Source organism: Dreissena polymorpha, chromosome 16 (genome assembly GCF_020536995.1).
Source record: "Dreissena polymorpha isolate Duluth1 chromosome 16, UMN_Dpol_1.0, whole genome shotgun sequence".
Taxonomy (NCBI): domain Eukaryota; kingdom Metazoa; phylum Mollusca; class Bivalvia; order Myida; family Dreissenidae; genus Dreissena; species Dreissena polymorpha.
In genome coordinates this window covers 33,418,914-33,437,434 of record NC_068370.1, presented here as the reverse complement: position 1 = coordinate 33,437,434, position 18,521 = coordinate 33,418,914, and the positions used below count along the sequence as shown (strand labels likewise).

At 34.6% G+C, this 18,521-nt stretch overlaps 1 protein-coding gene across 1 annotated transcript in view; it reads left to right on the top strand.

Moving 5' to 3' along the window:
- LOC127862387 (uncharacterized) overlaps positions 1-18,197 on the top strand; it is an 88,111-nt gene extending 69,914 nt beyond the window's left edge. The window contains exons 5-14 of the mRNA XM_052401471.1: positions 1,139-1,318; positions 2,555-2,664; positions 6,266-6,374; positions 6,729-7,020; positions 8,578-8,642; positions 9,203-9,277; positions 9,705-9,884; positions 12,549-12,637; positions 13,363-13,477; positions 14,145-18,197. Coding sequence (XP_052257431.1) covers positions 1,139-1,318; positions 2,555-2,664; positions 6,266-6,374; positions 6,729-7,020; positions 8,578-8,642; positions 9,203-9,277; positions 9,705-9,884; positions 12,549-12,637; positions 13,363-13,477; positions 14,145-14,311 — 1,382 coding nt within the window. The 3' untranslated portion in view covers positions 14,312-18,197. The remainder of the gene's footprint in view (positions 1-1,138; positions 1,319-2,554; positions 2,665-6,265; positions 6,375-6,728; positions 7,021-8,577; positions 8,643-9,202; positions 9,278-9,704; positions 9,885-12,548; positions 12,638-13,362; positions 13,478-14,144) is intronic.
- The last annotated feature ends 324 nt before the right edge of the window (positions 18,198-18,521 follow it).

Here is an 18,521-nt window from a genome sequence, read left to right as displayed (position 1 = left end):
GAAGAAGCATAAAGCTGACTTGAATTGTCTTCGAAAACTGGCAGCACTGCAGATTGTAGGTGTGTCTTCATATGTTAACTTTAAGGTCTTGTATGTAAAATATACAGAATTGATGATTTATTGAAAAATCACACACATATTGATAAAAAGTAATGTTTATACAACGTGAAGATGTTAAACAAATGATATTGATTTAGTATTTATTTTATAAGGCGACAGTTTTTCTATTGTAATATTAAAGATACGATTTTATCTAGTCCTATATTTCCACTTGTTCACTGCACTTTTTGGCACACCACAAGAAGGACGGAATACAAATAAGACTGATATATCTGTCAGTTACCAACAACATCGTTGAGAATTCAAATAAGATTTAAATCGGATTGACCAAATCTCATTATGTTTTGCAATCATATCGCTTTTGGTTTGAACGCCAAACATGTTTGTCATCCTGCTGCGCGGCGTTTTATTGCAGGGCCGTCCATTGTTCACTTCATGCTTGGGAAATGAATATTTCATTAAAAAACGACGTGTAAAATTATATCACATTCTATACATGTATGATGCTGTAATCCTCACACTTTGTAACATGATATTTATAATGAAATTTTAAATGAGTGGAGTGAAATATTTAAAATTTCGTCGTAAGGATATATTTTTGTGTTTTCAATAGTTGATGTGTTACTTGATTAAGGTGCATTAATTGTGTTCCTAAAAATATTTTTGACGAGTTACATATAATAAAAGTCATATCGTATAAGATTTGGGTCGCACATTCGTTAAAGTCACAAACTTTTGCATAAATATATCTACATAGAGTATGCAAGAGTCAAACACAACCAAACGCACTGCGCCGTTCACGTGTTTGTTCGCCTCCAACTTATAAGCACTGAGCAATAATGGAATGTTGAATTGCTTGAACAATCAAATGTATTGTTTTTGCACATATCAATACTATTTTGCAGACCATTAATTATGCTTAGTACTACAATATTTTCATGAACTCCTCGTGTTGGTTTATTAACAATTTTTATCTCCTTTACGAAAACACCAAGAGATCCAACTATTTCCTTTTATACCTATATTTATATAAGTTTGCATAATTTGTCTCTTTACAAACCCGTGTTTCTATTTCCAGCCACCAGTAGCCCTCAGCCTTGCCCCTTCCAGGGTTCCTACACGTTCTCCTACATTAACGGCACAATGAGCAACTTGCCGTGCGAGTCTCCGATTTCTGAGGTGCGCGCATGCGCGGACGAGTCGAAATTTAAATTCGCGTACAAGCGCTGCAACGGCATTCCTGGAACATACGACAAAGGTAGCTTGATGAGCATTTTAAACCATTTATGCCTAGCGTCTAGAAAAAAAGGCCTTGGCAAACAGCGAAGACCCAGATGAGAAGCCGCATGATGCGTCGTCTCATCAGGGTCTGCGCTGTTTGCTTAAAGGAATTTCTGTAAGAAATATTCTAACAATAGAAATAAATATACTAGACATCCCTCATTTTGGAAATTTTATCCAATTTAGAAGGATGGGAGAGTCCACTCGGCATTTTTTAAAGAAAGATATTGTGTCCTGACACATGTGTTCTCAAGTTGTTAATAATTCCGATGTACGATAACCATAATAAACCCAAGAATGACGGCTTAAATGATGTTTGATCGACCGACAATTTAATTTGATGGAATACGTGCCTTATATGCAAATCATGACGAGAGTTTGCACTTTTGAAAGTCTAAATTGCCTGCTACTTTCTGTTTGTAATATTGTATAAATATCCCTAGGCTCTCAATTTAACTACGTTGATCGTAATTTTTTTTCCCCAAATGACTTTGAGTAAAATTCATATTGTTTGCTTGGTTTCTGCGTCTTATTCTTTATTTGAACATAATGAATTTGAAACGTGTGCAGAATCGTTTACGATATCTTAGAGATATCCTTCTACAGTTATTGACTCCCTTACCAATTAATATAGAAACTACAACAAAAACAAAATTTATTTAGAATCCCAACTGAATCAAAAGGCGGTTTACATAGCCTTTTGTTGACGATGTTATGGAAACAAAAGACTGTTTTCCTGAGAAAACTTTCATAAAGTCGACCAGAAGATGAATATAAAAAATGTGTCTTCCCCTTCACTGTATCTGTTCAGAATTTAATTAATCCCTTGTAAGCGAATAATTTGCTAATTGAAGTTCATTGCTTTGAAAAAATAAATAAACAGGCTTTTTGCAGTAATAGCCGTGATACGTACGTATATATATATATATATATATATATATATATATATATATATATATATATATATATATATATATATATGTATATATCAGTCGCGCTTTTGTAAAAGGGGGTTTAATGCATGTGCGTAAAGTGTCGTCACAGGAAAGACAATTTCCGCTTTAGTGTATCTTTCGTGTACAGTTACTCCGATCAGAGCGGAAATCCAGTTAAGGCGGAAAGTGTTGTCACTGATTAGCCTGTGCGGATTGCACAGGCTAATCTGGGACGACACTTTACGCACGTGCAATAAACCCCAGCGTCTTGTCTTCAGAGGTTGACTTCCAATGTATGGCCACTTGGGAGAACGGTGAGAAGTACCTGTACGGAAGCTTCTCCGAGCCCTGGATGACCCGTGTGGAAGATTACATGTACAGATGCTTCGTAAGTAGACATCTCACTTTCCTGTGTGCTAGCCTTATGTAAGCTATAGCCTCGTTTTGATACATTCTAGACTCGGTATCATGTGGGCTGGGCTAACATTCAGTTTAGCTTTACTTGTTTTGTTTTATATGTTTGTCTGTGCGTTTGTCGTATTCGCAGCTTTGATTGCCAGTTTATATAGCGCCCATGATATGCCTGTCCATGTTAACATGTCAAACTTTGCGTCAACGTCAGTCATTGTCCCATCAGCCTGGCAGTCTCTGGCGGCGTGATTCAGCAGCCGAGCGGTCATAGTGGACGAACTTTCTTAATAACTTAAATGCTTTTAAATACAAATACCCGGTATGCCGAGATGTATTTTGCCTTAAATATCAAAACGAATGAAAGAATGTAGGAAGAAGTATTGCTACGAATTGTGTATAAGGTATCATAAAGTTCTTCGTTTTTGTCTTCAAATTTGTAACACGTATTGCAGTTTTTTTTCGAAAAAATAACAATGGACAAGGGATTTAAATGATAAATATTTCATCATTTGCATTCACGGTCCAAGACAGACATTTGCGAGTTTTTGCATGTCTATTCAGCAAACGCTCGTTTAGTTGTCGGATAATTAATACTGACTGGTTTATGGTCATTTTCGTATTGCTCGGATCTAGAATTTTTTTCCACGTGTTGAAAAAATGTGAGAATAAATTCAGCGTATTGTTGAGTGAAGATCGTAATAATTACAGTAGCACTAGTGTTCAAAAGGATTTCATAACATTTTTATTCTGTTGGGCTTTTTGAAACGATGATCTTATCTTTTTTACCTTAACGCATTTATGTTATCTAATGTAGTTTTATTTCATACCACAAACCGTAAATTGTTATGTGTTACATATTTTCTCAATGAAAACCAGATGTTTGCGATGTCATAAAATAAAATTGTCGTAAATCGTGCTCCGTTTATAATTAGGACTCCATGTTAATGCATTTAAAATATTGTTTAACGTGTGAAAAATATTAGCATAAGCAAAACGATTTTATTATTGTATAGCGACTTGAAACGTTGAAATAAACTCTTTTCTCAGCGGTATTTAAATGTTACATTTCAAATTACTTAATTTGGTATAAAGAAGATATAATAAAACGCAATGCAATTTAATTGAAAATATAAGTAAACCGTTAAACATCAAAGACGGAATACGATGAAAGAAGTGTTTCTTCCAGCAAAATGAAATAACTACTTTTACATTTTTGTTATTTAAAGGCCAATAAACGACGTTTTCAGTTATATTTGTATGAATTTAATAAAGTGGACTCTATGTTTGACTAACAGCTCATCAAAAAGACCAATGGCTGGTTAGTTACAGATTTGTAGCACGTGACTGGCGTTTAATTGAAAGGGTATTGACCGGATGCATATTTTTAAATTACAACGGATACTATCTTTGAAAATGTGTCGAATCTAGATTTTTGCTTTGGTTATTCCTATCGGAATTGGAGTCTTTATATTAAACTATGTTTAGTTTTGTTTGTATTGCCTTTTCCCTTTTTTTAAAAACATTTTACACATGTAAGATTGATTGTTTTCACTACTGTCTGGCTTTTGTAACAGTCTTGTGATGTTGACAGGTTGATATAATTTGAAAAATTTACTTTTCAGTGACTTTGATAAGACCTTTCTAGTGGCGTGTATCCTTTAATCCAGAACAAACGCACACGTTGTAAATAATGTATCTTAGCAATGGGAGTCCACATGATTCCAATCTTTCAACGCTCGCACGCTGTGCCATTTACAGATTTGCGTAGTTTATGACAGGTCTACTTATGTCAGATTTATATCTCGTCTGCGAAACAATATTTACAAGCATCTGGTTTAGGAAGATTTACCGCCGGTATGTTGCATAATAGGTTGCAAGTGTTTCTGATGTTCATATTTTAACTGCGCATGTCACTCGAGACATTAAACCGCCATTTCTATTTTTGAAAGCAGACGTAAAAGTGCTGCTAGGTTCTTAAATTAAGAGTTTTCTACTTCAAGTATCAGACCGAGGTTTGCATCGCTTCTCGTCTGGTTTCCTCGCAAGTATATGTTCACATAATCAGGGATAATTGATGGGAATTTTGAACTTAAGAGTTACCAGTCGGTGATTATTTTCAGATACTTGGATATCTTCTGATGTTATCGTGTTGCATCTTAACTTGATTTAAATTTATTGCCCTTCCATTCATCAATAGAAAGCGCATATGTTAACCGCATTTAAACGTTAATTATTTTGTATGCCCTCGGTAGAGTGGCATATAGCAGTTGAACTGTCCGTCAGTCTGCCAGTCTGTCCGTCCGTCAAAAATCTTTAACATTGCCCATAACTTTTGCATTATTTAAGTGGTGAAAGGTCAATGTCAAGGTCATCCTTCAAGGTGAAAGGTCAAATATATTGCTTCAAAGCAGCACAGTAGGGGGCATTGTGTTTCTGACAAACACATCTCTTGTTAGCTCGGCGGTTTTCGGAGAAAACCCGAGGTATTGTCATAGCCAGCTCGTCGTCCGCGGTCCGACGTCCGCCGTCCGCGTCGTGCTAAAACCTTTACATTTTGTTAAGGTTTTGAACATTGGCTCTTAAATCAAAGTGCTTAAACCTACAACTTTGAAACTTCCACATGTAGCTGCACCCAGATGAGTTCTACATGCGACACCCATTTTTGGGTCACTAGGTCAAAGATCAAGGTCACTGTGACCTCTAAAAAAATAATTATGACAGGCTTTCATTTATTAAAAACTGCACCCGCAGCCGAGCGTGACACCCGTTATGCGTTGCTCTTGATTAAATTAATTTTAAAGATGATAACTATTATCACAAATCGTCTGATTGCATATATAGGAAAAATGAAACGTCAAAACATTATTAGAGGAGAAATTCTTATTAACCCATTTATGCCTAGCGTCTAGCAAAAATGCATTGGAAAACAGCGTAGACCCAGATGAGACGCCGCATGATGCGGCGTCTCACCATGGTCTGCGCTGTTTGCTTACAGGAATTTCTGTAAGAAATATTCTAGATATAGAAATAAATATACGCTCCGTGATCTAGGTGACCGATTGCCTGCACAGTCCAGGGCATAACTTACAACACGACCCAAAACATGAAATAGTTTGAAGCTTACGCTGCGCCACCGCCAGTAAAATCGACGTTAGCATGAAATAAGAAATACGTGAAAAACCTATTCAATTATCTAAAAAGACAATATTGAATGATCACGTCAGTAGTATCAATCATCCGTATGTATGACTGTATTTTTTTTGGTACTGTATGCATAGCGACATATTAATGTTTAAATGGGAATTCACCATTTATTCGCCAGCAATATTGCCGATCCCTATATAAGCCGCGCTGTGAGAAAACGGGGCTAAATACAATCTGCTATAATTGATTTTTTTGTTTAATGGAAGCCTCTACTAAACGAAAATCTTCTTTAGGTGGAAAATGTGGTACCTGATTAGCCTGTTTGGACTTCACCAGCTTATCTGGAACGACACTTTGCGCAAATGCATTAAGCCCAGTTCTCCCAGAACGAGGCATATATTTTTAATACTTACAAATGTCGTCCTATCTTATAGATGCACAGTTTCTATGGTACCCATGGCGACATGTCCATGTCGGCGGACGCTACGTGTCAGGGGCTGCAGAGCCCCACCCTCGGGTCGATCTCCCTGAAGTTCACTAAAGGTGGGTGGCTGGGATTCTGTGCACTCATTACCTTCTCTCAAAATATGTTTCTGCTTATTTCATTTCAATACATTTCAAATCCGTTCGGTTCCTTATTTATTTATTAAGTAAACGTCATATGTTGGCTTACAATCTACTATGCTTAATCCCTTCTGATTATTTGGATTTAAAAGCAAGGTTTTCGTGGTATGGCATGCTTTCACGTTCCATATATATTTCAACACTTTTCTTTTTGAATTTTTAATGAGTTTAGGGTCTATGCTTGGTAAACTTGTATAACAAATAAATTTAATTTAAATTTGACTGAAAATGTTCGCACATGACGATTTTAACCTTTTTCGTCACTCATTTCAGATCTCAATCAGCCACGCGGAACATGTCGATTTACAGATATTCTCGTAAGTCGCAACAAGTGGCGAGACTTGAGCGGGGCTTGGTTCCTCGAAGTTGAGGCCGGGCTACAGGTGCTGCGCCTTAAGAGCCGCAAAACCGGTGACGTCATCAAATACGCGGAGGTCGCGAGCGCGTTAGATACGTCGACTACGAAACTCGTTATCAAGTGCGTCCAGAATACTTACACTGCGCAAACGAAAACGGCCAACGTCCTGCAGACGGATTACATCACATACGTCACTGACGACGAATGGTGATTTACGTTTGATATTAATTGAACATGTACTATTTGTTCAGATAATATTTTGTGAAAAAAATGTCAGTGCACTATAGGTCCCCCAAAGGCATGCCTTATTTAAAAAACTTACTGGGCAGCTACGGCCAATTTATTGCGCGTATAAGCATTGTTTGGATGGCATTTAAGTATTCTATACTCATTTGTGATGCTAGATATAAATATATATTTTATAAATAGTGTCTATCCTATTTATATCATAATGTTATATATATCCATGTCTTTAAATACCAAGCTTTTACTTTAGTGACCCAAGGGAGGGAAGCAAAAATGTGAACTCTTTTATGGGAACAACACGTGACAAAACCTGAACACCCTCGTGCGCATTCACACACAGATGATTGTTTTTAGTTATTGTTTTACAAATGAGCCGCGCTCTGTGAAAAGGGGGTTTAATGCATGTGCGTTAAGTGTCGTCCCAGATTAGCATGTGCAGTCCACACAGGCTAATCAGGGAAGACAATTTCCGCTAAAACTGAATTTTTGCTAAGAAGAAATTTACTTAAAACGAAAAATATCATACAAGCGGAATGTGTCGTCCCTGATTAGCTTGTGCGGACTGCATAGGCTTATTTGGGACGGCACTTTACGCTCATTAATTAAACCCTCTTGTCACAGAGCACGGCCCAATGTTAATATCAACGGTAGAGCTGTTCGTTTTGAGGTATATTTAATAGAAATGCAATATCAATTCTAGAAGTGCGCAATTCGGTACGATTATATAAAAAGGTTATGCGGAAAATGTGTCATCCAGACCCCAAACTTAAAATGAAGGAGTTCCCATTTAATCCAAGATGACCGCTATTTTTTTCTAAGTATAAAATTACAAATGAGCAAGTAAGTTCCGACGTTGTTCTGTACAACCCTTGCGATGTCTGATGTAATTTTTCAACTTAAGCGAGATACTTTAGGATAAATTACTATACATAGTTTGAAAGATAGTGCATAACTTTTGTTTCAAACAACAAAAGCACCATAAAAAATCTATGTGTTGTGTGTCAAAATATTTAACGAAGAAATTTTGCACTAATTAGCATTCCGTGGCTAGGACGTTGCCATGTTAACAAAAAAAACACGCACAAAAGACTAGAAACCATAATAACAACGACTTGAAAAGAAAGGGTTGTAATTTAAGTGATTACATGCTATGTATTGTAAATGTATACCTTCTTGTTGCTAACAGCACGCATCATTTGAACTGTCGTTTAAATATTATATTCACCATGCACTCAACCCCACGTGCTTATTATCTAACAGACATCATGTTACCATTTTTTCAAGACCTCCTGTTTGCATATTTGAAGCCAAAACAATTGTGATCGACGACATTAGTTGTATATCATATTACTGAATTCGCAGATGGCACATACAACATCTCAGAAAGTTATAAAAGGCACACATTAGAGAATGTTTGTATGAATGCACTATACATGATATGTAATTACTGTAACTTATCGTATTATTTTGCGTCATCGTTGTATAACGCATAGTCTGAGATTCCCGTTTTTATTTCAGCAAATCCGGGTATCAGTGTGTACGGTTGATCAAGAGGGACACTAATATTCTTGAAATGTACTTAGGTACGTACGGTGTTATTAACCCGGTTATGCCTAGTGGACTCTCCCATCCTTCTAAATTGGATCAATTTATTTCCAAAATTAGAAATGTCTAGTATATAATATTTAGAATATTTCTTACAGAAATTCCTTTAAGCAAACAGCACAGACCCTGATGAGATGCCGCATCATGCGGCGTCTCATCTGGGTCTAGGCTGTTTGCCAAGGTCTTTTTTCTAGACGCGAAGAATAAATGGGTTAATAGTTTCTTGCCAAACTTTAAGTGTTTTAATTACTGTATGTGCGCCTTTTAACATAAATACTGCAATGCATGCATTAGATTGAATCGTGGACGTGAAACAAGGAAATGATAATAAATTATGTTGCACATGAATTTACGAGGTAATTAAAAATATCTATTTTATATTCAAACACTGTACAACGCAATGTATCGAGCGAAGTTTAAGATAAAAAGCGCATTAAAATATTATTAAATCTTAATCTTGCTTGAGGATAATTTACCTCATTTTAGTATATGCATAATTACAAAACATGCACGTGATTTTATTTGTGTTTCACTATAGGTGACAGGTTAAACGGCACGGTGGCCAGTTGTACAGATGCGAACTTTGAGAATGCCAAGAAGGATCTGCTGATTCGTACGTTCAACATTTTTTTCACGTTTTCACTGTTTTATGTCAGCAACATTTTAAGTACACGTTTATATATAATTATGTTAGGATTATATTTCTGATTACGTTTCTAATAGACACCTGGTTGATCACACTACAAAACAACGCTTATGAATTATGTCAACAATTAAACTTGAGTATTATGTTCATCCTTCTGTTATAACGGACTCTAAGTAAGTAGCGGTTGCATAAGCTGAACAACATTCGTTCCCTTTATTTCGCAAGTTTTTTTCTATAAAAGTTGTAATTGATTTCTTGCTTAAAAAGTATATAGTGATATTTAAGGTCATTAATTTCATAACAGCTACCGGTAATGCAAATCTATAAACGCAAATAAATAGTGGTATAAGAAAATTCCGTGTTGAATGTTTAACATTTTAAATGTGCATCCCAGCGGACGTCAATGACGCCGGCCAATGTAGCATCACCCGGAAGGGCGTATACACGTACCAAGACAAGGCGTCCGAGTGCACGGGTACAGTGAACATCGGCTGTGCCACGCCCAACAAGATCACCATAGATACGCGCTGTCCCAACCAACGCAGGGCGGTAGCGTCCACTCACACAGAGAAGGGTAGGGGATGGATTTCATCGCGACATATGTACACGTGTTTGTGTGTTTCGGTTATAAATTGTAACTCTTTATTTTATAAATCGGATTCAACTAAAATGATTGCCATTATAGAGCTACTTGTATTTCGTTTCAAATTTTATTTTTTGAATACGGGTTTCATATCGGCGACACAAAAATATATTTGTATTAAGAAAAAATTGTATCTCATAATTTATTTATTAACATTTTAATTACATGTTACAGTACACATATACACATCGAACACATACAGGAATATCTATTAGTTTAGTAGTTCAGCTGGTTTATTTGAAAAATGTTGTACAACTCGATTAGAGATTTTTTTTGGGGGGTGACATTTTCTCATCTATTTGATGGTAAGAACTGCTGAGAAAAAATATTTTAAAGCTGAATAATGAGTATCAATGGTCAATATTTGATTACATCTCGATTACATTGATTATTTTTTTCTTATCATCCATCGCACCACTTTCATTGTTATTGGCGTCGCTCTGGAGAGCGGCGACAAGTATGTAATGCATTTTTTTTTCGCTTATGGGAGGAGAAGTTATTTTACGGATCATTTATATATTTTTGTTTTAAGAATATCTTGCATAGTGGTGATTTTTTGTGTAAATTAGTGTAAATAAGTACTGCATTTGTGCCTATTACATTTATTACAACATTTATTGCCAATAATGCAAAGCTAATTGTTTAAATCAATAACTGATCCACAACTGATCACAGGGGAAAGATCACAGGGACTGGAAATACGCGAAACTTTCTGGTTTTGTATAAAAACAAAACATAATCAAAATATATTTATTTTGTGGTTTTTCTAAATTGCTTATTTAGTGGAGAATCAATGTAGTACGATATTTGACGACCTATCGCGCAAGCAAGTTTATTGGAAAGCGTAGTGGTACGAAAACGTACAATGTAATAGTTTATTAATAGACATATAATAACGATCGATATACATAACTTCACCAAGTAACAGTACATTATTGATGTCGGCCGGAATAGCTCAGTTGGGAGAGCGTTAGCCTGAAGTTGTTAACGCAATAATGATCTAAAGGTCTCCGGTTTAATCCCGGGTTCCGGCACGAACGGAACAGTTCGGCGGCTGACAATTTTTTCAGTCAGGTTAATAAATATAATAAAGCTTTATTTTATGTAGACATTTTAAAATCCATTTAACTACAATTGGACATTTTTATTAAAATTAATAGATGCCGCGTGGTGAAAACGTTAATTAAAATTTCTTGCATCACTGAAATATCTTATAAAAAATACACGTGTTTTTATATTAACAAATAAATGCAAACAACACATCTAGTATCCATGTATTTTTATGGTTGTCTATCATAGGCCCTAAGTACTATCCCTACCACATATAGAGCGGGAAGCGCGACACGTATTATTGATTGTAACAATGAGTTGCGATAAAGGAAGCAGCCGCTTATCAAGGAGGAGCTTTGTCCCAGCAACCCGTTTCCCTAGAGTCAAGCACTCCTCGGAGTTTTTTTTTAAGAATCACATATAGAGCGCGAAGCGCGACACGTATTAATATCCAGGTGGTATGGGCCCTATAGCATTATCCGACCATCACGTCCATAGTTTTCTTCCTTAGAAGTTAAGAAATTTTGAAATCGTTGTTCGAAGTCCAAAATTTTCATCCGATTGTTCCGAAAATTGCACAGGTTTTTTATCAATAAGGACCCAACTCAAAATCTATATGAGCAATATCGGACCATAAGTCCAGAATTATGTCTCTTTGAATTTAAAAATAAAAGTGAAAAACTGCTTGGTTAGGTGATTATGTCAACATTTTTCATCAGATTTTTTCCAAACTTACAGTGTCTTCATATCAATGAGCATTACCGCATTTAAAACGAGAAACATCGAGACAATAAGTCCAGAATCTTTTCTATTAAATTTGACAAAATAAACAATTTCCACTTGTTTCAAAGATTTCACAACTTTCGTCTGAATCTTTCCAAACTTGTGAAGTGTTTTTATATCAGTATTACTCGAACCATATTGAAAATAATGAATATCGGAGCAATAAATCTATTATGATCTTTTACTGAATTTCAAAGTATTGTGAAATGCAGCTTCTTTATGCAATTTACAGTTTTCATTCATTTTTTTCAAACTTGTACAGTGTTTTCATATCAATGAGTACTCAACCCCTATCGTAAATGAGCAACGTAAGAATAAGTTCAGAATCATCTCCCCTTGAAGTTGAGAAGAATATGAAATTACGCTTACAAGATGAAGCAGATTTTTTAATCAGTTCTGTTCCATTAATGAAAACTGCACACGGATGGCAGTAAAAAAAGGAAACCAATGTAAATAAAATGAACTATGAAATATGTGGGGGTTACAACACAAAATCATAGATAATGGTTATTTGGGGGTTATAACACAACATCATAAATAATAGTTATTTGGTGGTTATAACAAACAATTATAGATAATGGTTATACCAGTATCTTTTTCTATTTTGTTTAAAATAATCGGCCAATATATTAATATTTACAGTAGAAAAAAAAATCGTTCCATGTAACTTCATTAAGTACCTTTTACACTGAAATTCCCGACGCCCTTTGATGCTTTGCATCAATACTTATCTTGTTACTGTTTGTAATATATCTATTTTAGTGGAGATACTTGACTGCTTGTACAGCTGGACTTCCGGTTCTAAAACCTTTATCATTATCCAGAATGGGGAGCAGCGAGCCAAGTGCTTGGTGAGTCGCAAGTTCTCTAAATACCCAACTTTAACTCATGTATGCCTAGCGTCTAGAAAAAGGCCTTGGCAAACAGCGTAGACCCAGATGAGACGCCGCATGATGCGGCGTCTCATCAGGGTCTGCGCTGTTTGCTTAAAGGAATTTCTGTAAGAAATATTTTAATTATAGAAAAAAATATACTAGACATCTCTAATTTTGAAAATAAATTGATCCAAATTAGAAGGATGGGAGAGTCCACTAGGCATAAATGGATTAATGTAGGCGTCGTCGCAATAAAAACGAATTTGTTGAGAATAGCGCATAAAGAACGTTTTTGTTCGATTTACCTTGTTGTGGAGATTGTGTCGCCACATGTTTGTGTTCGATTTACCTTGTTGTGGAGATTGTGTCGTCACATGTTTGTGTGATACGTTTACAAGGATGTATGCCAAAATTATTTTGGTTGTTAATTACATCAGCTTTTATTTCTTTTTGACGTTTTTAAGTACATACAATTATTCGGATGTGTTACCAGTAATGGACCCATGTAATATTTGCTTAATTTGTTTGCTACATTTTTCTTATTTACTCGTGTATCTTCTCTAAGCGTGAATGTATCTATTGCATAAATGAAGAATTATGTAATTTGCTGGTACATTTTAAAAGCAATAACATAGTCTTTTAATGGGACGAACTATTTTCCCGCGGATCCATCTTTCAGGCGCTGTACTTTTTCTTTGCAGACGTTCATCGACACAGAGATTGGCGTGGTGGAACTGCAGTCCGATGACAGCTGTCAATCAGACAGATGGACAGTGAGCAATCAATACATCAATTACGTGCTGTACTCGCCTCCTGGTAAGTACCACGTATTCCTACGCTTTTTTTTCAAAAGCGTATACCAACGAAAACACATTGATTTACAGAATTCGATTGAAAATCTACTATGAAAATAGATTCGACTTGTATTTGTTGGTCTGGCAAAGGACGTGTACTGGGTATTAGATTATATTTGTGTACGCTATGTTACAGAATTGTCACTTATCCACATTGTAGCGTTTAATAATAAATTGTGGCAAGTCAATCCATGTGTTTTCTTGATAGCAACCTTTAAAAACGCCGTTAATTTACCCGAACAGAAGAAAGCTTTTATTTATTTAGTAATAAATGGATAGTGTTAGCATACGCGTTATTTGGTCTCTTAAAGTTTGTTGAAATAAGCGCGTAGGTCCAGCACGACTCATGTGTATTTTAATACATATTTGTATAACAGCAATTATTAAGGTGAGAAATAAAAAGGTAACAATAAGTAAAAAGAAAAAATAATTTCAGCGATTTAAATGACTGAAGTATTTGACAAATGATGTAATAATCGAAATGGTGTGTGTATTTGCGTGTTTTGTCGTCTCTGTCGTTAAGAGGCTAACTGAAGCTCCCTTGTTTTTAACCTCCTGTGCATTCAATGTTGTTATTTAAAAGACTTACAATAAATCATTAACTCGCTCAATTGCTTGTTAATTTTCAGACGCATGTGGGGGAAGCGAGATCCAGGCGGACCAGAACACGAGTTACGAGAAACCGGATGTGGAGAAACACAGCGACACTATATCACGTGCAGTGGGCTTAAACGCGGGTCACTTAGCAACGATATTTACCTCCATATTGCTCCTTGTGATGTTTCGAGTTAGATGAAGACCATTCTTAGACCGTGTATTCATTCCACCGTTGTTTATATGTCCGCATAATCAGTTAACCGTTACTTAAGTTTTGGAGATTTACACAGACATTACGTCGCTGACGTTACGTTCTATGTGACGGACACAATAACGCGACGTCATGTGATCACTTGATTCTACAACGATGTCCATTCAGAGTTCGGTCTCTTGCTTCAAATGCTATATGAACGGTGATTTCGCATGTTTTAATGTAATGTCTAGAGCACGGTATTTGAACCCAAAGGAATGTTGAAATGTATTTACCAAATTTTACAAAGGATAGACTAGAATTAAATAAAGTTACAAACTTTACGGCTTGCAAATTTTGCATGTTTATGACATATTAAATGCCAAAATGTCGGCGGTTGGCCTTGAAATGTCAATACATCATGTTGACAAGCAGGCGTCTGAATAGTACATGCAGAACATACAAGACAATTCAACAAAATTGAATTTGACAACATTCATCGTAAAAAAATGTCAATGACATTGAATAATTTAAAGGTCAAATATGTGTGTAAAGTTCAAATGTCAAGGTCGAATTCCCGTGTGAAGGTCAAGACTTAATGTTAAGCGAGTGTTCTAGTCAGTGAGCCCTTGGTTGAGAATCACGTGCAAATCCGACCGCAGTGTGGTCCAAAATGCTCCGAATAATGATTAGAGATTAACGTTTACTACAAGCATAATATTATGAAGGTTATATGTATTATATTATTATAAATTTCGTTAATTATTTATACGATACAAATATATGTGAATTTTTATGACATTTGTAGACTATAGTAGTGTACATGATGATATCTTTGAACGGTTTTGTCGTTCTTGAATATCAAGAACGACGTTTTGTGGTTAATATCTTGTATTATCATTATTTTAATTAACCTGTAAGGGATATGAGACAAAGTCTAAATTGCTGTAGTCAGCCAGATGGTCTTGCCTGATTTGATGATTTGAGATTTTTTTTTTATTAAACATGTTTAGGCTGTATTCGGTAACGCGGTTTGTAAATGATGGCTCCTTGTCATTTCGGTACGTATGCTGTTAGCAACAGAAGGTCACTCTACAAGATGGTCCACGCTAAACCCACTGTAAATATTCATTTTGTCATGAAGATGATTGTTTTGCGTGTATGGCCTAAATTATAAATATTAGACTGAAATAAATCTCTTGAACCTATATCAAATTATTTCAATCACAATTATATCATTTCAAAATTTGGCCGTCGGTAAACTTGGGAAATCTCGTTTTGCACATGTGTTCAAATTTTAAATATGTGTGTTATTTTTGTGTTCTTTATTGTTAAGAAATATGTTTTAATCGTTTCTGCTCAAAATATTTGAAATTATTTTCAGGGCTTGATGGCAAGACAATTTATTTTACTGTTTTCTTTTAATTTTGAAAACAAATTTGAAATGTTAATTTTTTATAATTTAAGCGCAAAACAGTATAGTAAACATTAAAAAATCAACCTTACCAGTCCGTTATAGAGATAATTGTTTATAAATTACTTGAAATTAGTAACGTTATGGATTAGGTTATGACAACCGATAATTCCCGTTAAAACGTTCTATTTTATTATGAAAAATCTATCGTAAGTGATATTATCTGATATCCATAATCATAATCACCATTTATATGATCAAAACGCGATATCATTTTCGTCGATTCGTTGTCGACAGTCAGTTTGCCAAAATGCTAAAAAATATCATTTGTTTTTATATACATTGTGACGCGTTTTGTACGATGTATTTAATCAGTAGAAATAAACAATTGATGTATTGACATTATATTATAATTTGATTACTAAATATTTAAAGATACGAACGTGTTTAGTCATTTGTAACGTGTCTTTTTATGAAAATTTTTCGTCATATGATTTTTTTTCAGTTTAATTTGTGAATCAGTTTTGTAAACAGACTCCTATGTTAAAAAAATAATGCGTGTTTGCATCAAACGAATAATTGATTATTTAATCAATTAGTCGATTAAATTATCGAATGATTTTTCCTCCACTTGGTATTACGGAAAACAGGGTACATAAACTGTATACCAAATCTGAATGTTGTTATATGACCTTGATATGTGTTGTACAATTTCATGCGTAAATTATCAGGCTTGCTTTTATTGGTTACAGTACTTTAACTTTATTTGGGAGTTTTTTTTCTACATTTTAAAATTTACAATCGAAATTGTATCAAGAGTTCCGTATGGACACACACATGCTTAATTTTGATTTCACGTCTTTTTTGTAGTGTAATCAAGATAACTTATCACTATACTTTAATTTATTATATATTTAGAAATGTATGATACCTACATAATTTAAGTGTCTATAAAATTACATGATATATTACTATGTTAATTATTTCTTGTTTGTAAATTATTTTTCGCAGCTGTCTTCTTTTGCTTGCTTCGTTAATACTATATATCACATGAAAACGAAATTGAGGTTTATCTTGAAAAACATTTGTTTGTGTTCAAACATATCTGTGCCGCCACGTTGTGTGTATTATATAATGTCAGTGTTTACTTGCCGTGTGACTGTTTTGTGTCGTTAACATTCTGGTCATATTGGATAGCAGTAAGACTTGCATGTATAGCTGCAGCATATCGATTCAGACACTGAAATTTTAACTATACATTGTGCAGCAAATGTCAATAAGTTAAGACTTAAATATTGTATATGTACAACTATAAAAAGAATAGCAATGGCTAATGCAAAATAATACTTATATGCGAAGGAATTTCACATATAAGATACAAAGCAAAGGTCAGTTTCGATTTTTAGATAAATAAGCATTATATCTGATTTAGGTTGTTCAATCAAATCTAAAATTGATTTTACAGTTGAAGGGAATTGATTTGTGTGAAATATTTTTCTTATAAATTAAATGCTTTAAGTCGCAGCATATGTTCAATCTGGTAGCATCAAACTTTACATTTCTTTTAGTCACCATATAAGGTAATAACTTGTAATTATGTTATATAAAATCAGGCATTGCCTTAAATTACAGTCAACTAGCGTATCAACATAAAAATGCAAACATTTAAAGGATTTTAATATAGAGGCACTGTGAATGTTCCCAAATACAAATGATATAGTATTATGTTATCTTACCAACGTATAATACTAAACAAAACGTGTTTGATGCGTTTGTTATGTTTGGACGATTATGTAACGGTAGCTGTAACTCCCCACTATTATGTAACGGTAGCTGTAACTCCCCACTATTCAATATTGGACGATTATGTTACGGTAGCTGTAACTCCCCACTATTCAATATGGGGTTGCGTAATAGTTCGTGACACTTACTTTGCTCAACGTTCTGCGAAGATTGAATATCGATGAGGGCGACATATCAATCAATAACATTAAACATCGCAAAATGTTGCCCACATGTTTCAAAGAGGTCAGCAGTATGTAATGCTTAAATATCTTTTCAATAGTGAAGTAAGTAATGCCATAATATGAACACGACAATCGAAAACCTTTTTTTCAAGATGATATTTGCATTTTACAACAATCTAGTTTTGGCTGAACGTATTGTATTGGATTCTCAGCACTGTACGTCAAATTATATACATTGACAAGTATTTCATAGTGTTTAAAGCATATTTGTTGCAACAATCATCTATGTACCAGACATGTCATATTATTCCAAAGTTAATATTTTTTTCTCTTAAATAATGCGTTCGAACATTTTAAAATGTGCTTAATATATAGAATTATCCAGTATGACCAGACGATTATGAATGTATTGTGTGATGAAATATGATGTGTGAAAAGTACTGTTATTGTTCTATTTAACACAATTTAACTGTGATATTTTTGTAATAAATAATAAAATATTTTTGTAAATCCAGTTCTGTTGTTAGTTGTTTGTAATTGCATTAAAACGAAAAAATGTGTATTTTCTAAATATGAGAACACTCTCAGACCCGGAATGTTGTATTTTATTTCGAACGACTATTTTGTGTAATCAAATATTTAAACGACTATTTAATTGACTTTCTGGAGAACAACATGCAATATAATAATCAAGCTATGAACAAAACGATCTGCATTAGACATATTTAAAATGTTGAAAATAAAATAAATGAATTCCTGCTTAAATTACGTATATTTTGAACACGATAAATAAAACCTTTAGCAATTGCCTATTCCTATATATGAGTCAACGTCTGTT